Source organism: Saccopteryx leptura, chromosome 5 (genome assembly GCF_036850995.1).
Source record: "Saccopteryx leptura isolate mSacLep1 chromosome 5, mSacLep1_pri_phased_curated, whole genome shotgun sequence".
Taxonomy (NCBI): Eukaryota; Metazoa; Chordata; class Mammalia; order Chiroptera; family Emballonuridae; genus Saccopteryx; species Saccopteryx leptura.
Genome location: NC_089507.1, coordinates 219568741 through 219596738, shown reverse-complemented (window position 1 = coordinate 219596738; position 27998 = coordinate 219568741). Strand labels below are relative to the sequence as shown.

At 60.7% G+C, this 27998-nt stretch overlaps 2 protein-coding genes across 3 annotated transcripts; one reads left to right on the top strand and one right to left on the bottom strand.

The window, feature by feature from the left end:
• Positions 1-63: 63 nt before the first annotated feature.
• On the bottom strand, positions 64-20632 carry SS18L1 (SS18L1 subunit of BAF chromatin remodeling complex). Of its 2 annotated transcripts, XM_066384313.1 has the most exons (11): positions 20283-20632; positions 14468-14544; positions 12475-12559; positions 12043-12187; positions 11007-11204; positions 10042-10206; positions 9610-9714; positions 8740-8832; positions 6286-6405; positions 3835-3962; positions 64-2750 (listed from the first exon to the last, which is right to left on the bottom strand). In XM_066384313.1, exons 1-11 carry the CDS (start codon positions 20349-20351, stop codon positions 2724-2726), a joined length of 1212 nt encoding a protein of 403 aa, XP_066240410.1. In that variant the 5' UTR covers positions 20352-20632; the 3' UTR covers positions 64-2723. The 2 variants fall into 2 exon arrangements, with proteins under 2 accessions (XP_066240410.1, XP_066240411.1); XM_066384314.1 differs by lacking the exons at positions 12475-12559; positions 14468-14544; positions 20283-20632 and adding an exon at positions 12426-12437.
• A 95-nt stretch (positions 20633-20727) lies between these two features.
• PSMA7 (proteasome 20S subunit alpha 7) lies at positions 20728-27260 on the top strand. The gene is made up of 7 exons (XM_066384311.1): positions 20728-20929; positions 23647-23773; positions 24876-25000; positions 25517-25639; positions 26086-26205; positions 26650-26712; positions 27031-27260. The coding sequence occupies exons 1-7, from the start codon at positions 20834-20836 to the stop codon at positions 27121-27123; spliced, it is 747 nt and encodes a 248-aa protein (XP_066240408.1). The 5' UTR covers positions 20728-20833; the 3' UTR covers positions 27124-27260.
• The last annotated feature ends 738 nt before the right edge of the window (positions 27261-27998 follow it).

The window sequence follows — 27998 nt, the reverse complement described above, 5'->3', positions numbered from 1 at the left end:
GGTACAAACCACGAACGCACGGAGTATCCCACGAACGTCACCAGAACTCAAAACTTGGTAGGATGACTTTTGAAGAACCAGTTTATTCATTACACTAAAAGCATGAACAATTTGTACTCCAAACTCTCTCGCTGGGGAGGATAAAAGAAAAAAAGTGAACCAACAAAGATGATCTTCAAAAAATAAAAAGTCCTGTGCTCACCGCTAAGACGAAGTTGACCTGTTCCATCCATAGAAATGAAGTGATGGCTTAAAAACAAACAAAAACTGAAACGGAAATGGTCTTCCACATCGTACCATTCCGAGCTGATGCCAGTATTCAAACCCACATATATAAAAACGGACAAAATCAGCGGCCCAACTGTACGCGGGTATTAAGGCTTCTGTGGAGGTCCCCGGAGATATGTCCACCTCGGTGCCATTCCTGTGGCCCTCGACACGAGTTCTGAGTACTTTGGACCGGCCACAGTCAGGGGGGTGATGATGAGCGTTTTGCACTCCGATATGAATTTGTCAGCACTTCGGAAATCTCTGGTGGTCTTTTTTTTTTTTTTTTTTTCAAATTCAGGACCCCCGCTGGGCGTCAGGGACAACCAGGAGGAAGGACGGATGGGCATGACTTTCCAAGTCTTTGCATCTGCACTGGCCTTCCGTAGAAGTAGTCATAAAAGCAAAAAAAAACCAAACAAATAAAAAGCACCACCCACCACACTGCACAGATAGTTCATTTTAGCCTAAGCTTTTGGGAACAATCAGATTACGGAAGAGAAAATAAAATACAGTCAATGACAAGGAGTCGCTGGCATTACATTCCCCCCACCCCACAATGTCACATAAAAATGGACAACACGTTAAATAAGTATTCTGTTATTCGTCCTTAAATATATTAACACCAAAAATCATGTATAAATTAGGAAATAAATGTACAAACTATTTCACAAAGTGCTTTTTTTCTTTTTTTTTAAATATATACATGACATTCAAGAAATTCTTAATGTAAGACATTTCAGATTGAAGTTTCGGGATAACTTTCAAGTGTCCTTTCAAAAAGTATTCGTACAGCACTTTAAAAAAAACACACACACAAAATACCCAACACATAAAAGGTACATTCCCAGGATGGCAAGGAATAAAAATAAACTTGAGTTTCACAGTTGTCTAAAAAGATTTAACGTTTTCAATGGGCAACTTTAGTCCCTGATTGAGTGCGAATTAGTTCTATGAAAAGTGTCAGGAAATAACAACAAAATCAAGGGAGATGACGTTGCTAATGTCTGTGGCATTTAGCAATTAGAACTCCTGTCTCAGTAATTTAATAAAGATATGTACTTTCAAGCCCTTACCAATGTTAGGGGTTTTTAAAACCCATGTACCTACAAAATAAAAGCTTCTATCTCAAAGTAGACCTGGTATATAAAAAAAATCAAATATATTTTTTTTGTACTTTCTTGGTTGTTTTTGGAAACGACATCAGCATTTATCCAAAGGTGTTTTTGTTTTTTTTTAAAGAATTCACAGTAAAAGTGGATATTATCCAAGTAAAGACTGATCAAATGTCCGTATTACTTAAGTGAAATGCAGTATTTCCCCCTCTGACCAGACTTTTCCAAGTTAGCTTGTCTTTAACGTCCGCACAGAATTCAGATGGGATTTAATGTCCTGGGAATGTGAAAATTACTCAAGTTTCTCTAATGATAAACCCTTTCCTTTTCATGAGGAAGAACACCATAAACTCAATGGGGTTCTTTGTAAAAACGAGATGTGAATTTCAGATATCCCTACAAGAAAAGGAAATGCTTGCTTGGAGATCTAAACCAGCAGGTACTGGAAGAAATAACATAAAATGAATAACTTGCCAACTGTGTGAAAAATTTGGCGTGGCTACTTTGAGCTATTAATTTAGAAGGGGGCATATTATAATTACTCAAATCCCAAAAATGACCATCAGATAAACAAGGGCCGGAGCCCAAGCAATGTCAGAGAACTTCCCTGTCAGCCAGTCAGTACCACGCCTCTCTGGGTTAGGCTAAAGATCCGCCACCTTCCTTCCTGGACTCGTATTTGCAACATTGTCATTGATCCCTCTTCACTTCTTAAAACAAGAACATGTGACTTTTCTGGATTAATGGAACTGGCTATAGACACAGGTCATGAGCAGGCTCTGGAAACCACCGGACAGTTCACAAACTCTCCATGTGAAATGTGTTTATCCTTGAACAGAAACAGACCCAAAACAAAGACAAAGCCCATCTCTCTGCGTGCCCCAGAGGCACAGGAAGAGGCTGCGCCCAGGGCTGTGCCAGCTGGTCCAGCTGTGGGGTCGCCCACGAGAGACGAGAGTACAACCCCCATGACAGCTGCGTGGGGAGAGCCGGACCTAAGGTCTGTCTAAATGGATATACCCACTATGGCATCTTGTAGATGTCCCCCCGCTGGGCACAGACTACTCAAGCTAGCGAGAAACACTGAGCGGAGGACAAAAAAAAAAAAAAAAAAAAAAAGGGCAACCTCTCCATTCACAGCATGGACAGACGATACTATACACAGCACCAGACACGTCACACCATCGGAGCGCTGTCCCGCGCCTCGGTGCACGCTCGGTGCCACACCCCGCGTGAAATGTGCACGCCTCACGTGCGACGCGCGTCCATCAGAACCGCCACGGGCCCATCCACGCCGGACAGACACGCCACTGCACGTCTCCATCAAGAACACCTGTCCCTTTACTGCTGGTAATTTCCATACTGGCCCTGCAAGAGACCAGGACACAGAGGTTACAGCCCCGTCACTGCAAGAGACCAGGACACAGAGGTTACAGCCCCGTCACTGCAAGAGACCAGGACACAGAGATTATAGTCTGTCATGAGGAGACCAGGACACAGAGATTACAGCCCGTCATGAGGAGACGGTCCTGTCCTAGCCAACAAGCGGAATGAGGCTCGGAAGGAGGTGTAAACAGGTGAACAAGCAGACAGCCTCCTGCCCAGATGTACGCACCGGGCAGTCACTGGCTTTCTCAGCAGAGAGGGTCCCCACGCTGGTCTAAGCCAGCCCAACCACCCACTGCTCTGTCCCTTGGCCCCTCTGGGTCCTGTTCCCAGAACTACCCACCTGGCTGCATCCCAGCACCCGGGAAACACCCCACTGTCAGCCGAGACCTGAACTGTGAAAGGGTGGCCACCTGTGTCCAGCCACGTGTCCATGGCACGCACAGAGAGGGCACATGTGAACCTCTGTGGCAGGACAGAGTGCCCGACTGCGTTTAGGATGTGAAAACCTGCTCTGACCAAGGTGAGATACACATCGAGGTCAAATTTTTTTTTTTTTTTTTTGTATTTTTCTGAAGCTGGAAACGGGGAGAGACAGTCAGACAGACTCCCGCATGCGCCCGACCGGGATCCACCCGGCACGCCCACCAGGGGGCGATGCTCTGCCTCTCCGGGGTGTCGCTCTGTTGTGACCAGAGCCACTCTAGCGCCTGGGGCAGAGGCCAAGGAGCCATCCCCAGCACCTGGGCCATCTTTGCTCCAATGGAGCCTCGGCTGCGGGAGGGGAGGAGAGAGACAGAGAGGAAGGAGGGGGTGGGGGTGGAGAAGCAGATGGACGCTTCTCCTGTGTGCCCTGGCCGGGAATCGAACCCGGGACTTCTGCACGCCAGGCCGACGCTCTACCACTGAGCCAACCGGCCAGGGCCGAGGTCAAGTCTTTAAAAACCTACAGGTCAGAGAATAACATGCTGGGGGGCTGGAAGCCAGCTGGCTCGTCTCATCCGCAGAGGAAACCTGGGTTGACAGACTCGTGGACCCGAGCTTGGGGAGACCCCGGGAAGCTTGCCTGCTCGTAGCCGTAGGGCCGCTGCTGCTGCGCGGACGGACCTGTCTGCGAAGCCCTGTAGCTCCCGTACTGCTGGCCTTGTCCTTGCTGGTAGCTGGAGTACTGCGAGGGGGCTCCCTGGGCCGGCCCTGGGGACACACCAGTGTGAGGCCACCCCGTGCTCCGTCCCCTGGGAGGTCCCGGGCAGCAGACCCACGGGCTCCGGGGGGGAGTCCACGAAGCGCGAGCGCTCACTGGGCCGAGCCGCTGCCCGGCACCCCCACCTGCTGCCCAGAGCGCTCACATCACTGACGGGAGTCCCTGTGACCACCTGCTGCCCAGAGCGCTCACATCACTGACGGGAGTCACTGTGACCACGGGAGTGCACAGCAACCAGTGAGCACACACACAAAGGGCAGGTGGTGACCCTCCTGCGGACACCACGCTGAAGGCTCTGGGTAAAAACCGGAAAGGCCGAGTACGTTCCCAAAAAAGACGCTGCTTAGTCAGCTGTGGTTGTCAGAACCTTCAACGGCCTTTCCTTCCTCACCGGGCGTCCCCACCACCTGTGGGCGTAGGAAGAAGCCTCACACATGCGGCCACCTGGACACCAATTTCTCAAGGCGTCCCAAGCTGATGCCAGGTGCCGGGAAGGCGACGTGGTAGCCTCGGCGAGCTTCCCCGGAGGCAGCCTCCCTCGGCACTGAATTCCGTCCGGTATGGGCGGATGGATTTTATTTATTAATTTATTTATTTTTTACAGAGATAGAGAGTGAGTCAGAGAGAGGGATAGACAGGGACAGACAGACAGAAATGGAGAGAGATGAGAAGCATCAATCATTAGTTTTTCATTGCACGTTGCGACACCTTAGTTGTTCATTGATTGCTTTCTCACATGTGCCTTGACGGTGGGCCTTCAGCAGACCAAGTAACCCCTTGCTGGAGCCAGCGACCTTGGGTCCAAGCTGGTGAGCTTTTGCTCAAACCAGATGAGCCCGCGCTCAAGCTGGCGACCTTGGGGTCTCGAACCTGGGTCCTCTGCGTCCCAGTCCGATGCTCTACCCACTGCGCCACCGCCTGGTCAGGCAGCGGATGGACTTTAGGGACGCTCACTGAACTCACTCTTTTCATGAACTCGTCACCTAAAGTCATTCAGGTCCCATCTGGTTGGACCTTGTGCTGTGTGTTTACAGTGTTAAGTCTGCACGGCCGACACATGGTGGCAATGTCAGGACGTCGCCCTGTGCCGCAGCGGCACGATGAGGGGCACCAGGTTCTGAAGGGGGCGGCCTAGGTGCACCGCGGAGTGGGTCAGGACCCCTGGCACAGCCTCCTGTGGCCTGGGGCTCTCAGCAGACACAGCCCACCGAGGAGAGGCAAGGGTTGTGCTGCCCAGGGGGACCTGCCCAGGGGGACAAGGCCCCCAGGGCTCCCTGGCCAGACTCAGGGGTTACGATCCCGGCAGAGCCCTCTGCTCTGCTGGGCAGCCTGAGCTCAGTGTGACTGGGCCTGCACCCTCGTCTCCTCTGGGGACAGGGCTTCGGCCTTGGTTGCCGCTGCTGCCCACCTTTCTGCCGACAGGCCCAGGGCAGTGCCTGCCTGTCACACTTCAGCTGGTCCTCAGGCCGCGAAGGGGGCAGTGCTTCTGGAACCCGCTGCCACACGGACCTTCCCGTGGGCCCTCTCAGGAGGAAGTCGAGCGGAACTGGCTCAGAAACGCCTGCCGCACTCGGATCTCGGTTTTGAACCCATTCTCTAAGAAAAGGAAGTGGCTCCCTGGAGCAATGGTGGCTCCTCGCTGGGGCGGGACAGTGTGAACCAGTGTGTGAACTCAACATCCACTCGGCCCGGAATAAATAATCATGAATAACTGCAGGAGACAAACCTTCCGAACAGAATCCCAAAGAGTCTATGTAGACAGCCCCCCCTCCGAGTAGGAATATGAATCGGGACTCAGGGACTCGCTCCCAAAGATTAGAGGACAGGGAGGGAGAAACTAACGGGAGAAGACACCCCCGGACCAAGTGACCAACGTCAACGCCACCTCTGGGCTCTTCTTTCTCAAGCCCGTGACCCAGTCTCATCCCGAGGAAAACATCAGACAAGGCCAACCTGAGGGACAACCTACAGTGTCCCTGCCCGGCCCTCACAACTGCCCACGTCAAGAAAGACGAGGCAAGTCCGAGTGGCTGTCCCAGCCCAGAGGAGGCCGAGGAGACGGGAGACTGAGCTCCCAGACGGTCCCAGGACAGAGAACGGCCTTCGTGGAAAACGAGAGAGGTCTGACTCCCCTGTGGGTTTAGGCCACAGCGATCGCTGCCCAGACGCTGGCTTCTCAGCTGTGACGGCCGCACCACGGACAAGGCTGACCACAGCACTGGACCGGCCCACGGCTTTCCTGCACACCTCCCACCGTTGCCCGGGCGCCCGGACGCAGTGCGGAGGGGTCTGCGCGGGCCGCGTCCCGCTTACCGTAGCCCGGCTGCTGGCCCGGGTAGCTCTGCTGGTTGGGGTACTGCTGCTGGTACCCCGCCTGCTGCTGGGCCGCGCCCTGCTGGTACCCCGCCTGCTGCTGGCTGTACTGGGAGCTGCCTGCGGGGGGGAGGGGGGAGACACAGCGTCGGTTTCTGCCGTGTGACAGTAAACGTGGCTGCAAACCAGCCACCGGGAACAGAAGAGCGAGCGACGGGCGTGCTCTACAGGCCACCGCCCTCCGCGCCCGGTGCCCACAGGGACACGTGGGGGCCGCTTCCAGGAGGAGGCCGCCCTGCTGCTCCCCGTGTCCACCCCCAGACAGGGGCGCCGTCGCCGTGGGCGAGTCCCCGAGAACAGCCCGGGACGTGGGGTGTGTGGGAGCGTCCCGCAGCCTCCGGCCCAGGCTCTCTGATCTCAGGGACAGCCAGCAGGGCCGACACTGCCAGGCGTAACTTCCGAACCCGAGGATACATTCATGTGATTCGGGAATGTCAGGAAGAACCGGGTGCCACTCCAGCCCTGCCCAGCCGCCCGTCCCCGACCCGTCCCCACCCACAGCCACCCATGAGCGTGAACATGGTCTTCATCTCGCTTTGACTTCACACAGAAGGACAGCAACCCGCACAGCTGCCCTGGCCCTCGGCTTGGCCGGGAGACTCTGCCCGGCAGCCCACAGGCAGCAGTGCCCCATGCACGCTTCGTGGCGGGCACCGGCTCTGTCCAGCCTCGGCCACTGCGAGTCTCAGTGACAGGAGACAACAGGCTGCCTGGCTGCCCCACAGTGCCCTGCAGGGGCCCTGGCGGTGACCATACTCCCACCTGTCACCCACAGTCCCACCTCCCCCCAGCTCTGCCCTGGCCCCTTCCTGATGTGGGGTCCTCTGTTACATCAGTGCTTCTCACTCTGTCGGACCCCACAGGACTCCCAACAGACACTGCCTCCTGGGGACAACCCAGGCCCAGCTCCCCACACCCGGCGGGTCCTCACCCCGCTGCGCACAGATCCAGTTACTGGAAAGTTCTTTGTGTTGGCTTCCTATGTGACTGCGCTCGCACGGGACCCCCTAGAGCAGCGGTTTCCAACCCTTCTCACCTCACGGCACAAACGCATTACTAAAATTCCACGGCACACCAAAAAATACTTATTTTTTGCCGATCTGACAAGAAAAAAAAAACAAAAAACAGGTACAGCTCTGTCCATTCACACTGGACGGCCACTGTTGCGTTGCCTGTTGACATTTTTCTATTTGATAATCTAAGGGAGAAGAGGAGGTCAGTGCCCCCAACTCAGCAGTCGGGTGGTGCACTGTCAGCCCACCGGATGGAAACCGCTGGCCTGAGTATCAAACCCACAGAGACAGAGTCGGCGGTGGGAGCCCACAGGGGGTGGGCGGTGGGGATCAGTGTCTGCCTGTGGGACAGCTCCAGGATGAGAACATGAACAGTTCCAGAGACGGACCAGGCTGACAGCCACACAGCAGTGTGAATGTCCCAAGGCCACTGAGCCGTATACTTAAAAACGGGCGAGGGAAACTTTTTACTGCAATTTTTTTAAAAAGCCACCAAACCATGGGTGTTGACGAGTCCTTGTTCCTATCTGCTGCTCTTCCCTCGCCAGGAGCCGCGTCGTGGCCTCACTTCCCACCTCTGACTCCCAGAGCAGGCAGCCCGGCACCTGACCCCCGAGACCTCACCACCCCAGGAGCCGACGGCTGCTCCTCTGGGGAGTGAGGGCAGCAGCTGGACCTTCCCTCCGTGGGCCAGGCAGCTGGCCCCCTCCCGAGAGCCAACTGCAGGTATTTCTTCCCAGCTCCCCGTCTGGGTGGCTGCAGGCAGCCGGGTGAGGGACCGCAGCAGAGAACAGGCAGCTGCTACAACCCGGGGCTTTCTGTCCGGAGCGCCTGCCTCGCGCACGTCCCCTCCTCACCCTGACAGGTGGCCATGCAGGGGCTGCAGGCCCCCTCGCTGTCCACCTCTGAGGTCACCCTGGCACCAGGGCCTCTGTGATCTGGCCTCCTGGCTCCGTGACTGCCCCCCGTTCCTGGCAGTGGGGGCATCTCTAGGGGCATAAGCGTGGGTGGTCTGGGGGTGACACGTGCCGAGACCTGCACGTCCTGCAGGCGGCCAGGACCCCCTTCTGCGTGTGGCTCCCTGTGAAGCCCACTGACCCACAAGCTGGACTTTTCTGTCTCCTCCTCGGGTCTCTCGGCAAAGTGGGCATTCGGGGTCCACTCTGCACACACAGTTTTGTCGTGGAGCAGAGTCTGGACCCTGTGACCTTCACGTGGCCAACTGTCCCGTTTCATGAATTCAGCAGGCGCATGGGGCCCGGGCCCAGCCTGACCACCCGCTCCCAGAAGCCCTGCCCTCTATTCCGAGCGTGTCCAGGGCCTGCGAGATGGCCTCTGGGTCAGGGCCCGTGCCCCCGGCCCCCGCCACGGCGCTCCTTACCCCCCTCGTAGTAGTGCTGCGTGGACTCCTCGAAGGAGCGGTCATAGCTCTGCTCCGAGTAGGACGACTGCTGGTAGGCGTAATCACCGTGCCCTGCAGACAGACAGGACAGCTGTCAGGGGCCTGACCTCCAGACCCGGGGACGGCCGTGAGCCAGACGGGCATTGCTTGGGGTCGGGCGAGGGCCAGAGCTGGGCATGGACTGGTTTCCCCACAGATGGGGCCGACAAGGAACCCACCGTGGGTCCCCTTAAATAAAACGCAGACAGCCAGGCTGCCCTCGGGTTCCTGAGTGGACGACTCGGTGCCCGGCACAGGAGAAGCACTAGTGGCCATCGGCTGTCAGTGTTGCTGCACGATGACCCTCTCGCTGTCTGCTCGGGGGGTGACCCATGGCGGGTCCAGGCCATCACGTGGCCACGCTGGGCTCAGCCTCCCCCCCAACCCGGCCACGGTTCCCCATCCGGGGAGCCCCTCTCCGCCCGGGCCATCCCCTCCGACCACTGTCAGTGCCGCCTCCAAACATCCCGGGCTGTTGAAGATGACCGCGGGGTGACAACTGAGTAAAACCTGCTGCGGGGACGACTGAGCAGCAGGCCGGGTGTGCCACCTTCCTGAGGGCGTGTCACAGCCGCGGTGTCCCTCCCGTACAGGACCCACGGCCACCTGCTCTGTTCAGAGGGCGGTGCAGCCTGGCCTGGACTCCACTGCCTCTCGGGGGGAGAGACGAGCAGCCCAAGGAGGTGAGTGGCTGCGTTCAGTGCCGGAAGCTTCTCTGGGCAGAGACCGGGCTTCAGCCCCAGATGCACCCGGGCACAGAGTCCGGTGCTGCCGGCGTCAGGGGTGGGAGGCGGTGGCCCCCAGCCTCACCGTCGGCGTAGTACTGCTGGCCGAGCGGCTCCGAGGTGGCCTGGCCGTGGCCGTACTGCTCGCCCCCGTAGTAGTCCTCCTGGCCCAGGTACTGCTGGGACGCGCCTGTGGGTGGCGGGCCATGCGGCCGGGTGAGCCTGGGGCCTCCGTCCCACAAACACCCCCTCGATGAGCCACATGCCACACGCCCCGCCACGCCACCCCAGAGACACCAGCTCTCAGTACCCCGGACCGTCCGCGCAGACCCAGCTGTCGCCCCAACGAGGCCGTGCTCCTGCCAGCGAGGTCACAGCAGGCTCCGCCCTCGCCCGCCCCCCGGGAAGGCCCCGGCCTCACACATCAACCTGCCGTGGCCCCGTGGCCCCGTGGCTTCAGCCCCCAGCGTCCTCGCACAAGGACAGCACTCCGCGGGCTGCGGGCGCAGGGCAGTACCTTGCTGGGAGGGCCGGTAGGGCGCCAGGGGCCGCTGCCCCATCATGCTGCTCCCCTGCCCGCTCTGGCCCATCATGGCGATGGGCGGCTGGCCCTGGTAGTGCTGGCTCCCGCCCTGCGCCGAGTTGTAGTGGGACGAGGCGGCCTGCTGATGCATCATGGACACTGGGCGACACGACAGACCCGAGTAACCCCAGGGAGCTCCTAGGGCGGCCCCTCGCCCGGACCCGACCGCGCCCTTCTCCCAGGCGGGCCTTCCTGTGGTCCTGCAGGTCCCCCGAGACTGTCCCCTCCCGTCCCCGTCACACTTCCCACCAGCGAGCCTCTGCCCGACTCGCACAACGGGTGACACTCGGGAAACGCGGCCCGGCCGGCTCCCAGGCCACCCCGGCACCCCCAGCCACCTGGCCTGTCCCCTCAAGTCACCCTGGGCAGAACCCGCGAGCTCAGTGGGGCGTGAGCCGCCTCAGAGGACGGAGAAGGGTGAGTTCCGTCTGCATGATACACTTTATCTCTGATGTATCCACAATGTGACCGTTTCCAACGTGGAGTTAACGCTGAACCTTGAGGAGACGCCGCACGCCTTTTCTGCGCTAAGCCTCTGAAACCCGCGTGTCTGACAACCGTGGGGCGTCTCATTCTGGACCTGGTGCTCCCCAAGTGCTCAGCACCGCGTGAGGCCACGTGGTGGACGGCCTCGCTCTCGGAGCCCGCCTCAGGGAGACCGGCCAGCCCCCTCGGCCGCCCTGCACCCTCTCACCTCTGACCTCAGCCCCGTCCTCTCAGCAGGGGACAGGCAGGCAGCAGCCTCCGCCCCCCACGCTGGGCCCCACCCGGCCTGTCCCCACCCACCTCAGCCCCGGGGACGCTCCCGGATGAGGGTGGCCCTGGGAACCTGTCCTCAGCCTAGGTGTGACCCGCGTGCTTCAGGGGGTCGCGCAAGCTCAGGCCAGGGGGGGCGTTACCTGGGTTGGACTGCATGTTGATGTTGGCCCGGGACACGTAGTTGCTGATGGCCCCCTGGCCCTGCAGGGGCACACTCTGCGAGGTGGGTCCCGAGTGGCTGTAGCCGGGCCCTGAACCGTGGCCGCTGCCCGACATGCTCATGGAGGTCGTGGGCAGCGTGCTCTGGGCCGTCTGCTGCATGGACACGTGGTTCGGACCTGCCAGGAGGGACAGGTGAGGGCGCCTGACCCATCGAGAGCCACCTGTGACGGTGGGCCTGCGCTCCTCAAGTACATGATTTATCTGTGCTATCAACATGTCCAACGGCCACCAACAGCTTTCGACCTGCAGAGAGGAGCGTCTCCCTCTGGTCAGAAAGTCCCCAGGCTTTGATTCGAAGCGGCCCCAAGAGGGGGTGTTGAGCCGCGGCGGGAGATCAGGAAGAGGACTTGACTCTTCACGTCACCCCCACCCCAGGCTCCTGCACCGGCCGGCCTGTAGCCAGGCCCTCGAAAAGGAGAGGGGTCTCCCACGCTCAGCCCTGCAGGGTCACCGGGGGCCTGCGCTGGTGACACTGTTGCAGGAACAGGCCCTGGTGACACTGTTGCGGGAACAGGCCCTGGTGACACTGTTGCGGGAACAGGCCCTGGTGACACTTGCAGCAGCAGGCCCTGGTGACACTGTTGCGGGAACAGGCCCTGGTGACACTGTTGCAGCAGCAGGCCCTGGTGACACTGTTGCGGGAACAGGCCCTGGTGACACTGTTGCGGGAACAGGCCCTGGTGACACTGTTGCAGGAACAGGCCCTGGTGACACTGTTGCGGGAACAGGCCCTGGTGACACTGTTGCAGGAACAGGCCCTGGTGACATTGTTGCGGGAACAGGCCCTGGTGACACTGTTGCAGCAGCAGGCCCTGGTGACACTGTTGCGGGAACAGGCCCTGGTGACACTGTTGCGGCAACAGGCCCTGGTGACACTGTTGCAGGAACAGGCCCTGGTGACATTGTTGCGGGAACCAGCTGCAGCCCCGGCGCCCCTGCACCCCGACTGCTCACCGTTGCCGATCTGGCCCTGCATGAGAGAGGAGGGGGGCAGGCCGGTGCCGATGGCGTCGCTGAGGCTGCCCTGGGAGTGCAGGCCCTGGCTGGAGCCGCTCTGGGTCAGCGCTGCAGGGCCCAAGTTCATGTTCTGGGTGGGCGGCTGTGGGCAACAGGAGGTGACGGGGCGGAGGTCAGCCCCAGGACAGCCACCAACCAGCAGCCTCTCCGGGGACTCGTCCAACCGACTTCCCTGGTGACGGGAGGACCGGCCCCGTCCCCTGCCCTGTTGGTGACCCTGGCTGTGCCCGATGAGGCCTCAGACCTCTGCTCCCGCCCTGGCAGTCGGAGGCAGTGCCTGACTGTGCTGGGCGAGGCGCCCCCCGCCCCCCAGGACTCACGGCAGGGAGCAGAGACTGGGCAAGGCGCCCCCCGCCCCCCGGGACTCACGGCAGGGAGCAGTGACTGCATGTTCTGGTTGGAGTCCGCGATCGTGGCCAGGTAGACCAGGTTCCGGTGCAGGATCTGCTGATACCTGTGGGCAAGGGGCGTGTGATGAGCGGGAGTGCCCATGTGTCACAGGCAGTGTTCACCCAAGACAGCCCGGGGGACGCTGACCCCAGAGGACACACGGGGACAGGGCCAGCAGCAGGGTGCTCTTAAGCCCAGACGGGCCAGGTGGGGCGCGGGCTCCGTCCAATGATAAAATGCTGCAGAGACCCCAAGGTGGTGGCCAGGGGGAGGTGTCACCCAGACTCTTCAGAGAGGGGGTCCGGGTTACCCTAGCTAACTCTAACCCCCCGCCCCCCTGAGGAGGCGCTGGAGGGAAATGACAAAGCCCAGGTTGATGTGAGAACCCCCCAGGTGGGTGATGGCTGCTCACATGTCACTTCCAGATGGCTCTGACGCCCAGCGTGGGCACCTACTCTGTGTCTGGCTCTGGAGGTCCTACCTGGATGGCGCTCTCGGTCCCCTGGCCTGTCTGCCAGCTGCTCACAGAGCCACCGGCAGCGTCCAGCCTGGGCCTCCCGGCAGTCCTCTCTCCTCCCACACTTCCCACTCCTCCCCGGGGAGTGGCCTGGGGGGCCCTGGGCCATCCCACCAAGAGACGAGCTTGACCAGTGCGCCCAGGCCACTCAGTGCGCCCAGGGCAGGCCCCCCAGCGCGGGGCGAAAGCGGGTTCTGCAGTGCCCGGCCGGCCCCCCCAGCGCGGGGCAAAAGCGGGGTCTGCAGTGCCCCCAGGGCCGGCCCCCCCAGCTGGGCGAAAGCGGGGTCTGCAGTGCCCAGCCGGCCCCCCAGCTGGGCGAAAGCAGAGTCTGCAGTGCCCCCAGGGCCGGCCCCCCAGCTGGGCAAAAGCGGGGTCTGCAGTGCCCCCAGGGCCGGCCCCCCAGCTGGGCAAAAGCGGGGTCTGCAGTGCCCCCAGGGCCGGCCCCCCGGCTGGGCGAAAGCGGAGTCTGCAGTGCCCCCAGGGCCGGCCCCCCGGCTGGGCGAAAGCGGGGTCTGCAGTGCCCGGCCGGCCCCCCAGCTGGGCGAAAGCGGGGTCTGCAGTGCCCAGCCGGCCCCCCAGCTGGGCGAAAGCAGAGTCTGCAGTGCCCCCAGGGCCGGCCCCCCAGCTGGGCAAAAGCGGGGTCTGCAGTGCCCCCAGGGCCGGCCCCCCGGCTGGGCGAAAGCGGGGTCTGCAGTGCCCCCAGGGCCGGCCCCCCGGCTGGGCGAAAGCGGGGTCTGCAGTGCCCCCAGGGCCGGCCCCCCGGCTGGGCGAAAGCGGGGTCTGCAGTGCCCCCAGGGCCGGCCCCCCGGCTGGGCGAAAGCGGAGTCTGCAGTGCCCCCAGGGCCGGCCCCCCGGCTGGGCGAAAGCGGGGTCTGCAGTGCCCGGCCGGCCCCCCAGCTGGGCGAAAGCGGGGTCTGCAGTGCCCAGCCGGCCCCTCAGCTGGGCGAAAGCAGGGTCTGCAGTGCCCCCAGGGCTGGCCCCCCGGCTGGGCGAAAGCGGAGTCTGCAGTGCCCCCAGGGCCGGCCCCCCGGCTGGGCGAAAGCGGAGTCTGCAGTGCCCCCAGGGCTGGCCCCCCGGCTGGGCGAAAGCGGGGTCTGCAGTGCCCCCAGGGCCGGCCCCCCAGCTGGGCAAAAGCGGGGTCTGCAGTGCCCCCAGGGCCGGCCCCCCGGCTGGGCGAAAGCGGGGTCTGCAGTGCCCCCAGGGCCGGCCCCCCGGCTGGGCGAAAGCGGAGTCTGCAGTGCCCCCAGGGCTGGCCCCCCGGCTGGGCGAAAGCGGGGTCTGCAGTGCCCCCAGGGCCGGCCCCCCAGCTGGGCAAAAGCGGGGTCTGCAGTGCCCCCAGGGCCGGCCCCCCGGCTGGGCGAAAGCGGGGTCTGCAGTGCCCCCAGGGCCGGCCCCCCGGCTGGGCGAAAGCGGAGTCTGCAGTGCTCCCAGGGCCGGCCCCCCAGCGGCACTCACTGGGCACACTCGGCGGTCTTGCCCTTGCTCTGATGGTCCAGGATGCACTGGATCAGGTGGTGGTTCTCGTCCAGCATCTGAGGGGGAAGCAGACGTGAGTGCAGGGCACAGGTGTGTCCACGGTGCCCTGCTGGAGGTCAGGGGGCACGGGATCCGCCAGCCACTCGCTCCACACCACAATACTGCCATCAGCGGTGGGCGTTCCGCGTATGAGCTCCTCCCCCAGGACCGAGCTCCTCCCCCAGGACCGAGCTCCTCCCACAGCCCCCCCCCAGGGGCAGGTCCCAAGTCCTCACACCTTTAGAGGGGGTCCCAGGGCCCCCGAGCATCTGCCCAGCTTTGCCCTCTTCCTCCTGGGCCTCTCCCTCCACCAGGCTGTGCTCAGCTCTGCCGGCCCGAGCGGGGGAGGGAGGCCCTGGCAGCAAGGGGACAGAGGGGCCGCCTACCCACCCCCGTGCCGGCACCCCCGTGGCTCTGGGTCCCGCTCCTAGGGAGCCCTGAGCCCAAACCTGCCCACAGAGGAGAGACCGGGCACGGAGGGCCTGGCCCTGCCCGCCCTCTGCCCCTCAGCCTCCGCGCCCCCAGGGCTGGTCCCTTCTGCTCTGAGTTTTATTAACAGTCGACTTCCTGCTCCCCATGCTCCCCCACTCTGCCCACCATGGAGGTCACGTCCCGAGTGGAGGAATTCCCACCTCGTCGGAGGAGCCGGGGAGAGCCACCAGGGGGCACTGTGAGCCCAAAGCTGCTCTCCGGCTCACCTGGGGACAGGGGACCAGGGACAGGTGAAGGGCACTCAGACCACCCCAGGAGAGGGCCTTGCAGTCACTCCCCGCTTGGGACTGTCTCCTCCAGACTAGTTAACGAAGGAAAACTAGGACAGAGCGTCCTCTCCCAGGGGGGCTGCCCCTGGAAGGCAGCGGGACTCCCACTCCCCTGACCCGTAATCAGGGCAGGAACGCTCTCCCGAGGACACAAGGACGCACTGATACATTTCTGCACGGGATGTTCACTTCAGTATCATCCCCCTAAAGCTCCAAAAGGGAGGAGGGTACGGGGGCAGTGCCAGGAGACGCATGCACGTTCCGGCTGAGCCGCCTGAGGGGCCGAGCAGCCTCACCAACGGGCTTTGTAGACTTTTATCAGCCTGAGAAAAACGTTACAAGGTTTACCAGCACGGGAAAACGTTACAAAACCTGTCAGCCTGAGAAAATATAAAATGTTAAAAAAAGGAAGATATTAAAGTAGGACACAGAGTACTGACTGTCCCCGCTGAGGTAAAAACACTCAACTCAGGAAAAAAGGCAAGGACTTGTGGGGACAAGGCCACGGGGATGCTGGCCGAGCCGCTGACCCCTCGCAGACCCACCCCCGGCCAGCGAGGGATGGAAAAGGCAACCGCTCCCAGGGACGAACGGGAACAGCCACGCCTCCAGCAGGATTCTAGCACATGGCCCGGTGGGCGAGGACTGGATTAGCAGACCCCAGGGTGCTGAATGTGACACTGAGCGGGAGGGGGAGGCTGAGATCCCTGGACCGTCCCCACGGCTCTCCTGGCAGGAAACGGGGAAGAGGGGACTCAGGGGGCAGGGAAGGCGTCTCCAGAGAAAACAAGAGCCCGGGAGGACACACAGGCAGAACAGACAGCACACGCCCTGCCCAGCTCTGTGCAACACGTGAGGGCAGTGGGGGGAGTGGGCGCCACCACCGAGAACCAAGCCTGTGGGCCCCATGGCTCGGACTCCAGCCTCCAGCACCGCGGCAGGAGCGCCTGACTTGACGCGCCCCGTCTGCAGCAGCCGGAGCCAGCCGAGACAACAGACGACGTCCAGGGGCAGCCACTTGGTTTAGCGATGAAACGGGCAAGAGAGTGACGCTGGGACAGGGAGCAGAGCAGGGGGCGGAAGAAACACCCCACTAGAAGCACACCCCACTAGAAGCACACCCCACTAGAAGCACACCCCACAGCACTGCCCGACTCCCCGTGTGCACGCACAGACTCGATGGGGACAGAATCTGACTGGGACACGAGCAGTGGCAGCAGGGAAAGCTGGCTCTCTCGGGGCCACCACCCAGCTAGGGGGCCCGTCCCTACCCACCCCAGACCCTGGGGAGAAAGCGCTTTCAGGAACAACTGCCTGCCGACAATCAGGTGGCCGAGTGAAGGGAGGCTCCAAGTCCCCAGGCCGTTTGCTGTTGTGGGGACAGCTCTCATTTTTGAAAATGGCCAGTGTGCCTTCCTTTACTAAATTAGCCACATTCTTGAAGACGACGAGGTCCGGAGCTGCGAGAGCACAGGGTGCCCACGCCCCACCCAGACGGCCATCTACCCCTCCCCCCTCCCTCCCCCCCCTGGGCCCCTCTTCCTGGGCATGAACAGCGGGCCGGTTTTGACCGCTCCCTGGCCCTCAGACCCTGGGCATGGCACCTGCCCTAGCTGGTCTCACTTTCCTATTCCAGACCCACGTGGCAAACACCCCTGAGGCCTGCTCGCCTGTCAGCTCTGTCCTGTACCCACGCAGCTTGTCTGCCCCTGGACAAGGTGCTGGAGTGGGGGGAGGGGCAGAACAAGAACCATCCCCCCTCCCGCTGAGAAAACCAATCAGGAACCCCTATGCCAACAGTGACTAAGCCACTACCAGTGCCAAGCTGCAAGGAGGCACAAGCGTGCCAGGTAAGGTCTGGTATCCAGGGGTCCCCTCCAAGGAGTCCAGGCCGGCCATACAGTTCATGGAGATGGCTGCAACCCCACCGCTGGCGGTGTCTGGACAGCACTGGGCAGCAGGGACTCCCTGGTCCCCAACCCGTGGAGAGCCACACAGGGCAGGTCTCGGCCTGCAGGCTAGCTAGCTAGGTCCAAAGGCCCACAGGACTTTGCTGGGACACTGTCTGTCTCCACCTCAGGGGCCCCTGAAGCTCTCCCCAAAGCTCATTCCCTTGTCTGGAACACCCCTCCCCACACATCCTCTGTTATGGGTTACATGGTGTCCCTCAAACTATGTTCCGTCCTAACTCCTGGCAGCTGTGAATACCCCGTTATTTTGAAATAAGGTCTCTGCAAACGTAGCGAAGTTAAGATAAGGTCAGACCGCACTTAAGGTGGGCTCGAACTCCTACGACTGGTATCCTTACGAGAAGAGGGAAATCTGGACAGAGAGACACAGAGAGGAGAGGCCACACGAGGCAGAAGAGGTGGAGATGGAGTGTGCTGGATCTACAAGCCACGGCACACTGAGGACTGCCAGGAACCCCGAGGGGCTCAGGGGGAAGCACGGTCCAGAGCTTCCCTCCAGAACACCAAAAAGGAACCCGCCCTGACAACAACTTGACGGTGGACTTCCAACTCCAGAACCAAGAGAATACAGGTCTTCTGTTTTAAACCACCCAGTCTGGCGATGCCCAAAGGAAACGAATGCGTCTACCTGGCCCGAACACTTCTGCTGACTTATCGACCGTCACAAGACTCCGGCGTGTACTGGGCACTGACTGTGCCAGGCTGGGACACAGCAGACATCAGTGACTTGCAAATCTGGGAGCCCAAGCCATACGTCAAAACGCCACCCTCAGCACATGGCTGTCAAGGAAGAATGAGGGAGGGGACATTTGCATGGGGCCTTGAAGGTTGCGTAGGAGTTTGCCTGGCAGAATCCTACCCAGATATGCTCTGAGGACAAGCTGCATTCTTCCTGCTCCCTCGCTACCAAGCAGCTTCTGAAAAAGCCTGGCTTTTGTCAATGCTGTCAGCCTGAGCACACGTCCACGCCCTCCACAGAGCCCCAGCAGAAGAGCCTGGGTACCTAACTCCACTGTCAAATCACCGCGCCCATACACAGCTCACTAGTTGAACCAGGTGAAATCAGATGACAGCTTCAACCAAAGACCCGTTTCCAATGGTCAGCAGGTTTCCCGGTCTGATGTCTGGGTGCTGCTCTTTTGCCTGGAAAATTCGGGGGGCTTCACTAAAAGGGAGGATGCAAAGTGCAAACAACTGGGCGAATGCTGCAGGCAGAAGTGGCTTCCCGCACAGCAACTCTGCTCTTCACACTTAACGCCCTTAAAAGCCAGGGTGCCCGGAGACCCCCAAGATCGCCAACGTGTGTCTCCAAGCCAAATGCTGGACCCTCTGCCTTGCCAGGTGCTCCCCCACGGACAGACCCTGGAGCCACTGCCTGGGTTTGGCTCCTGGCTCCACCACGAACCAGCAGGGGCGTAGCGTCCCTCCGCCCCGGTTTCCTGATCTATAAAAATGACACCGATAGCAGCTGCGACAAGGAATTAACAGCCGTGAAGCCCGTCGAACAGTGCCCGGTATGCGGTCAGCACCACGTCCGTGTTTATGAGCAAATAAAAACGCCCCGCTTTCCAAGTCCGGCTTTTGCTGCTTCTCTCGACTGGCCTCTGCTCTTGGGAGTTTACCGAGGCTCCTCATTTGTCAAAACCAGACACAGCAAAGGTCGTCTCTAAATAGACAAGGTCCGCAAGGCCCTGGCATCACCAAGGAAGAGGAGGCACAGTCATGGGGGCGACTCCCGGGAACCAAGGAATACTGCCGTCAACCCCGCTAACGGAGCTTAGAAACCAGCAAAGCGACCCAAAACGTGGAGAAGATCCCATCGGAAAGGCTCACACCATTTTTCCTTCTGAACTTGTAGAGAGAATCAGCTGAAAAATTTAAATCTCAACTTCAAAACAAGGTTTTGGCCCAGGCAGGATAGCTCCATTGGTTAGAGCCGGGGGTGGACGTACAGAGGTTGCTGGTTTGATTCCCCCACTGTCAGGGCACATACAGGAACAGATCCATGTTCCTGCGCGCAAGCGTGTGTGTGTGTGTGTGTGTGTGTGTGTGTGTGTGTGTGTCTCCCTTCCCCACTCTAAAATCAATAAAATAAACATGAAAAGAAGACAAACAAAAAAACCTTAAGGATTGTGTTGAAGGTGCCTCCAATCCATGCACACGTTACCTCCAGAAAACCACAGGGCCAAACTTACAGGCGCCAGGAAAGTGGGGTAAAGCGAATCTGTCAAGTTTCTGTTAGGTCAGGAGGCTGGCCCTGGTGTCAGGCTGGAAAACAATTTGACACGCGCTTAAGCGCAGCGAATCTTGGCCAGCAGGTCGACCCCGCAGGGTGTTGCGCGCTTCTCAAAGGATAGCGGATAAGCAGGAAAGGCCTTGCACACTCAGGACGCGCCCCTTTGTGCCTTACTGAGAGGAGAGCGTAGGCGGCTGCAGGGCCGGGTCCCCATCGCCCCCTGTGCCCCCTCCACTCTCCAAGCTGTGCGCTGGGACCAGGGGCCGCCACCACACTGCGCCACTGCCCCTGCGCCTGGCGTGGCCTGTTTCAGCCTTGGCCCACAGCCCCCAACACGCAGACACCACCCACGGGCACCATCTCTAGGGTGTCCAGCCCCGCGGCGCAGAGTACCTCAAGGCAACAGGTCTCCACTGCGCCCGGCTTGGCCCACTGACACGACCTCTTGGCACACCATCCCGAGGGCGCGCGGCCCAACGTCCTGCATCCCGGCCCGCGCCCCCCGACCCCGAAGGCGGCAGGTCCACTGCGCCCGGCTTGGCCCGCGGACACCATCGCGAGGGCGCCTGGCCCCGCCGCCCCGCTCCCCGGCCTGCGACCGCCAAAAGGTGGGCGGGGGCCCGACTTGGTGCGGACTGGCGGCAGGGCGTTCGCGGGGCCCCCGGGGTCACGGCCGTCAGCTGCGCCCCGGCTTTGTTCGCGCCCCGCGCCCGCCGGCTCCCGCGCCCCAGCCCCGCGCGCGCCCGCCCGCACCCCGTGTCGCCCCCAGCCCGCGGGCTCCCGCCCACCTTCTGGATCGTTTGCTGCGTAACCTCCCCTTTGCCTCTCGGCCGGGCAGACGCGAAGGCCACCGACATGGTCGCAGCGCGGGCTTAGCCCGAGATCATCGGGGTTTCTTCTCCCGCTGCGCTCCGCCGCCCGAGGTGTTCATTCTCCGCAGTCACAAGGGGGCGGGGGCACGGGGGGACCCGCCGTGGGCTCGTCCGCCCCGCCGCTCCGCCGCGCTGTCCCCGGGCCCACCGCTGCGCTGCCACGCGCGCTGCCAGCCCCTGACATCCAGCTTTGCGCGTCGCACCCAGGTGGCCGCGCCGCGTCCCGCGCCCGGCCCACCGCCGCTACGGCGACCCCCGCGTCTGGCCGCCGGTGGTTCGGCCCGGCCCCGCCCCGGCGCGCGCACGTCCTCCCGGGGACGACGACGCTGCTCGGCGCCGCCTGACGCCAGCAGCGCAGTGGGCGGTGTCGGGGGCGGGCGCGGCGCGGGCGCAGCTGGGTTTGGAGTCGTGGTTCGTGCGGTGGTGAGTGTGCGTTTTTGCCGGGCCCGGCCGCGCCGCTCGCCGGCATGAGCTACGACCGTGCAATCACCGTCTTCTCGCCCGATGGCCACCTCTTCCAAGTGGAGTACGCGCAGGAGGCCGTGAAAAAGGGCTCGACCGCGGTGAGAGGCGAACTCTGCGCCGGGGCAGGCCCAGGGCGGCCGGAAGCTGAGCGGGCCTGAGGGCGCTGCTGGGGCGCGGGGCGGCCGGGAGGTGCGGGGAGCTGGACGGGGCCCGGCCTAGGGGGCAGGGGCGGCTCCACGACGTGGGGGCGCCTACGAACCCGCGAGGCCCCGACACGGGGGGCGGTGGCGCCCCTGGTCGAGCGGGGCGGCAGCAGCGGCCGTGGGCCTGGCGCTGCTTTGGATAGCGGGAGTATCTGGGGGAGCGCGTCTTTCTCGGTCCCGGAGGCCTGGAGCGCGGCGCCTTGCAGCCGGCCGGGCGGGGCCCGCGCGCGTCCTTCTGCCGAGCGCCAGCCAGGTGGCGGTGCTGACAGCCTCCTCTTTGTAGTCGGATGCTTCTTGACCGATCGACCTTTCGGAATTAGCACCGTGGCGTTGGTGTTGCTGAAGGCAGTGGAAAGGGGCATATTGTGCACAATGGGTTCCGGGTAGGGGAGCCCGCGGGAGAGGAGTCCGATGGGACCGCCCTCCAAATACTGAATGCTCGCCAAGGGCGGTTGAAGTGGGTGTTTGCTGGTGACCGACAAGTGCTTTGCAGACCAGCGAGTAGGGTGTGAGTGGCGAGCTTCAAAGTGCCAGTTTCCTTTTCCTCCTAGTAGGACAGAGCGGTAGGCGCGCTTGGGTGGTGACGGCCATCTTGGCGGCCAACTCTGCCCCGGGAGAGCCGGTGTGGGTGCGGTATGCGCTGTGCTGAGACACGACCGGCCAGCAGAGACGCCAGGCACCGGCCAGCAGGGCTGGCTGCTCCCTGGTTCTGTGAGTGTTAAGTAACCAGGTGACTTAGGTGAAGTGCCCCCAGACAGGTCTAGGTTAGGGGACTTCCCCCACGAGGGAGAGCACTTGTCCCTCCAGGTGCAAGTGGCTTCAAGAACAAAGGCGGAAGTTCCTGCAATGACCTGTCCAGTTCCCACTGACAGACCACCCCCCCGGGGGGGGGGGGGAGGCTGGTCGCCCTGCTCAGGGAGCCTCCCTGAGGTGGGCAGTGCACCATCCCGTTGTCCTGTTGACATCTAGCGGGTACTGCCAGTTTTGACCACTACTTGAAACTTAAATTCGTGATGTCTTTGAGACTTCTGTTTGCTTTACTGGTCAGGTATTTTTGTTATTTTTTTTTTATTTAAATATTACCTGCTATTTCAGAGGTTTGAGCCAGCAGGAAAAATAAGCACACAAAATTTTCTGATTTTTGGTGTTTTCATTTCCTGAAATGTCCTTTGAAATTAAGGTCCAAAATGCACCTGTGGTCTAATTCAGCTTAAGATAGCACTGGAGGAAGAGTCCGCTGACCGGCTCCCCTTCCACCCATGGACCCTCAGGCCTGTTGAGGTTGCTGGCTTTGATGAACCCACCTAGCCTCTCCAGGCCGGCTGCTCTCCCTGGGGAACTCCAAAGATCATGTGAGACAGTGGGTGGGAAGCGCCCTGAAACCTGACACCGCGGACTGGCAGGGGGGGGGGTCCCACTCCCCAGGGGCCGCTTGGCATTTTGTGCAGATGTGGTCTGTTGTCCCAGACAGAGCGCCTCGGGGTAATCAGATAGCCTAGCCTCTACATCAAGGAGTTAGGCAGCCCAGTGCCCACAGTGCCCAGGTCAAGGAGCCCTGCTCTGAACTAAGCCTGTTAGTCCCCTCTCTGTGGGATTGACCATATGTGTCTGCACCTTTCCTGGAGGTAACTGGTGGTGGTGATCTTCTGTTTTTGTTTGTTTTGTTTTTAATTTTCATTTATTGATTTTAGCCAGAGAGGAAGGGCAGGAGAGAGAGACAGGGACATGAATCCGTTCCTGTATGTGCTCTGACCAGGGATCAACCTCTGTGCTTGAGGCAGATGCTCTACTGGAGCTATCCGGCCAGGGCGATCTTTCTGGTTTATTTATTTATTTATTATTTATTTTTGAATTGAGAAGCGGGGAGGCAGTCAGACAGACTCCCGCATGCGCCCAACCGGGATCCACCCGGCATGCCCACCAGAGGGCGATGCTCTGCCCATCTGGGGCGTCGCTCTGTTGCAACCAGAGCCATTCTAGCACCTGAGGCAGAGGCCACAGAGCCATCCTCAGCGCCCGGGCCAACTTTGCTCCAATGGAGCCTCAGCTGCGGGAGGGGAAGAGAGAGACAGAGAGGAAGGAGAGGGGGAGGGGTGGAGAAGCAGATGGGCACTTCTCCTGTGTGCCCTGGCCGGGAATTGAACTTGGGACTTTCACATGCCGGGCTGACACTCGACCGCTGAGCCAACCGGCCAGGGCCCTGATCTTTGTTTTTGGTGCAGCCCTCTCCCCTGTCCGTTGTCAGTCCATAGGCAGCACTGACCTCCCAGGACACAGGTTCCTTTCCCACAGCTGTGCACGTTAGTGGGCTGGGTGGAGGTGGTCACGCCACAGAAGCCTGGCTTTCGGAACACCTGGTTTGAACGCCGGGTCTCGCTCAGTGCAGTGGGTTGAGATGACACACTAGCGACTCACACATGGTGTCGTCACCGAAGCCGCGAGTTGGCATTGTAAAGCCAGGCAGACGCCTGGGGGAGCCGTGCGGCAGCAGGCCAGTGCCCGCGCTTGGCCAGGGGCTGCCCAGGACCCTGCGCGCCGCCCGCTCTCAGAGCTCCCTGTCTGTGTAGACCTGCAGGTCGCTGTCCTAAGGACTGTCCCACTTTCTCCTGAAGGTTGGCGTTCGAGGAAAAGACATTGTTGTTCTTGGCGTGGAGAAGAAGTCAGTGGCCAAACTGCAGGATGAAAGGACGGTGCGGAAGATCTGTGCTCTGGACGACAACGTCTGCATGGCATTTGCCGGTGAGCCGGCCGGCGGGGTTTTGGGAGATGTGTGACCCAGTGACCCCCAGGCCTCTTTTTTTTTTTTTTTTTTTAATTTTTATTTATTTATTTATTTTTTACAGAGACAGAGAGTGAGTCAGAGAGAGGGATATATAGGGACAGACAGACAGGAACAGAGAGAGATGAGAAGCATCAATTATTAGTTTTTCATTGCACGTTGCAACACCTTAGTTGTTCATTGATTGCTTTCTCATATGTGCCTTGACCGCCGGCCTTCAGCAGACCGAGTAACCCCTTGCTGGAGCCAGCGACCTTGGGTTCAAGCTGGTGGGCTTTTCCTCAAACCAGATGAGCCCACACTCAAGCTGGTGACCTTGGGGGTCTCGAACCCAGGTCCTCTGCTTCCCAGTCTGACGCTCTATCCACTGCACCACCGCCTGGTCAGGCCCCAGGCCTCTTTTAAAGCACTGGATTTGGGCCTCTAAGTCAAGGGTTGGCCACAGTCTCTTGGTGGGGAGGCTCCCTGCCCCTCGTGGCTGGGCCATAGACCTGCAGGAGCGGCCACCCAGGACACAGGGCACTGCTGTCCCCTTGGCGTCCTCATCCTCAGCGTGTCCCTTATCATAGTTGCCATCTGGAGAGAGGTCAGGCTGTCCACACAGCGCCTGTGAAGTGGGCCAGTGGGTGCCGTGTTCTCAGCGCTCCCTTCCCTCCGCGGGCTGCGCACTGACCTCAGGCTTACTCCAGGTTTTATGCGGCCCGACACATACAACCCTTCACGAGCCCAGTGCACTCACGGAAGCTGGCCAGTCCACGCGGTCAGTCTGGGGCTGGTCCCTCAGGTGGACCCCAGTGCTGGGCTTCGTAAATATGTTTTTTTATTTATTGGGTTTAGAAAGAGAGAGAAACACCTGTTTGTTCCATTTATTTACGCATTCCTTGGTTGACTCTTCTATGTGTCCTGACTGAGGATCGAACCGAAAACCATGGCGTGCTGGGACAGCTCTCTGACTGAGCTCCTCGGCCAGGGCCCGGTGCTGGGCTTTCAGAACCCTTGCTGTGTGTCTGCCCGATGTGTTCGATGGTGCCGACATGGTGACGCCCTCTGCTGTCGCTGTAGGTCTGACCGCAGACGCCAGGATAGTCATCAACAGGGCCCGGGTGGAGTGCCAGAGCCACCGGCTGACGGTGGAGGACCCAGTCACCGTGGAGTACATCACCCGCTACATCGCCAGCCTGAAGCAGGTGGGCCCCTCCCGTGGCGGTCACTGCTTTGTCCTGGACGGTGTTCCACTGTGTACTGTGGGGACCTGCTCTTTCCTTGTACACGTGCTTGCCCATGTCGGTGACATCGTCCCCGTTGACTGGCACGGGGCCATCCGGCTGCCGATGGTTTTATCTTGTTCTGACCGACAGTAACTGAGGAGTTGGGAGGGGCTGAAGCTACCCCCACCCTAAGGTGAAACACTAGTCATCTTTAAAACCAACCGTGTAGCCAGGTGCATGTCTGCTGTCACACCTGTGGCCTCAGCGGTGTTCCGAGGGGCAGTCACAGACACAGGCATGGCTGGCTGAGTGGACATGCAGGAAAGAACGGAGGGGCGCTGGCAGCGATCGGTAACCTCACTCGCCTTTGAACTGAAGGCACATGAGGGGCGCAGCGGGGACGTCCGCCGGGCCCGGGGTCGCCGTGCCGGGACATCCGCCGGGCCGAGGGTCGCCGTGCCGGGACAGCATGGTGATGCGTTCTTTTGCCACCAGCGCTACACGCAGAGCAACGGGCGCAGACCGTTCGGCATCTCCGCCCTTATTGTGGGTTTTGACTTTGACGGCACCCCCAGACTCTACCAGACGGACCCGTCGGGCACGTACCACGCCTGGAAGGTGAGTCCCTGACAGAGCGGCGGCTGTGGGCCATGTTGCCACAGCCTAGGGGATGGGAAGCCACAGGGGGCTGTGCCCCCTGAGGTTTAAGTTGGCCTCACCCTACACGTATGCGCACACACGCCACGCCATCTGTCCCACGACACTGCCACTCATGTGGGAGCAAGGGATCCCCTCAGCATGCTCTCTGGGAGAACAGGGCAGCGAGCTCTAGAGATGCATGGCTAACGTGTGAGCCAGCCAGGAGTGTCAGTTAGGAAATAGAGTCTGTCACTGGTGAGAATCTGCGTGGCTCCACACAGCTCTTGGCCACAGAAAGGCTCAGGAAAGGGTCTGGGGCCCAGGGTGCCTCTCAGGGTGGCGGGGGCGGGGGGGCCATGCTGTTGGGCTGGCTCTGGATCGGCACATTCTGTACCATGTAACACTCACTCACTCACCCCTTTTAGGCCAATGCTATCGGCCGGGGCGCCAAGTCCGTGCGTGAATTTCTAGAGAAGAATTACACGGACGAAGCCATCGAAACAGACGACCTGACCATTAAACTGGTCATCAAGGCCCTTCTGGAAGTAGGTTTGCCTCTGAACTCTGGGCAGCCACTGTGGTGATGTCCTCGGGCCGGGTGGGGTGGTCAGCACAGGCTGGGCAACAGGCACGAAGGCTGCGAGGGCCGGTACAGCCCGGACACGGCCCACTCCCTTCACAGCCTTCCTGCCGAGGCATCAGGACTGGGAACTGCTGGTTGGGTGGGAGTCATGGGGTCCGGGGCTCTAAGACCTTGGGGATACTGCAGGCAGAGGGGCCCTGGTAGCAGGGCTCTTTGTCTGCTGTGAGGGACCAGGGACCCAGCCCAAGCCTGCCGGCAGGAGGAAACACAGAAGCCTGGCTGCTGGGACCTCCCTGGGTCTGGCCTGTGCCCTGTGTGGCTGTGCTGGGTTTGGGTGCACAGGTGATCGTTTAAGGAACTGGCCAGAGCGGTCGGACTCTCTCCCTCCCTCTCCCCCTCCTCCAAGGTGGTTCAGTCAGGCGGCAAAAACATGGAGCTGGCGGTCATGAGGCGAGAGCAGCCCCTCAAGGTAATGGTAACTGCCACCTGTCGCAGTTTGAGGAGCACGCCCGGGGGGGGGGGGCACTCCCGTGCTGAGCTGTGGTCACAGGTGGGACCTGGGTGTCTGGCACTCGGACAAGCCGTCAGCAGCTGTGCAGGTGGCTCCTGCTTCACCAATCCCCCCACACAGGCCCCCCCAGCAGCCAGCGGGACGGCCTCGTTTCCCCGCAGAGGCAGCTGGAGCCCCGTCCTCACCGCGGGGGTGGGAGGAAGGGGCGCTGGCCGGTAGGCACTGGGGCGGCTCCTGGGAGGGGCGGGGGCTGACCCAGAACTCTCCCTCTGGTAGATTTTAAATCCTGAAGAAATTGAGAAGTATGTTGCTGAGATCGAAAAGGAAAAGGAAGAAAGTGAAAAGAAAAAACAGAAGAAAGCGTCGTGATGGATGGCGATCTTGCTGGGAGTGATTTTTAAATTCAAATCAAGGGTGAATCTCGAAATGACGTGCAGGCAGTTTCATTCCATTTGTCCGTACTGTCCAAGTGTCCTAACAATAAACTAATGTGTTTTTTAACCTTGTCCTTTTCACGGCCCGTGCATCTTTTGGGAGGAATTGGGGGACAGCTCCTGAGAAAAGGGAGCTGTCCCCTTGCGGTCCGTTGAGTGCTTTTCTGGGTGTGAGTGCTTCTGCTTGCCGCTTGTCACTCGGCTCCCAGACAACAGGCCGCTGATGGGAGTGGGGGCTCCTCCCTGGAGGTCTGTGGGGGCTCTGAGCAGTCCAGGCCAGGCACCTGGTACCAAGGGTGCCCACGTGGCTGCTGGAGGTGGGGCGCCTGGCCCTTCTGGTTGAGGTGAAACTTGTGTTCCCTGCTTTGAGGTTCCAGACGGGCCATTTCGTTTCTTGGACCTTTGTTCAAGCTTCTGATTAATAGTAAGGTCGACGACACAGGCACAACTAGCACTGAGTTGAAGTGTTGAACCCCAAGTGTTGCAGAGCTGCGGTGGTGTCCAGAGCTAGCTGTGCGTTCTGGTTTGAGAGGACTGGCTGAAGGTTCCTTGCGGTTTCCCCCTAAAGACCTCTGGTGCCTGCCCTCTGCCCTCCAGGTCGCGGCCGTGCAAGCGAGTCTGTACAGAAAACACTGCTGACAAGCTCTTGAGCTTGGTCGTTCTGCTGCACCCAAGGCCCTGCTGCCTGCTCTGGTGACAGGTGGCCTTTGGGTCCCTGGGCTGGCAGCCCTTTTAGGGTTCCAAGGCCCCACTTTCTGCCTCATTCTGCAGCTTCTTTCTCCGTGAACCTCTCGAGGACACAGCTCTAGT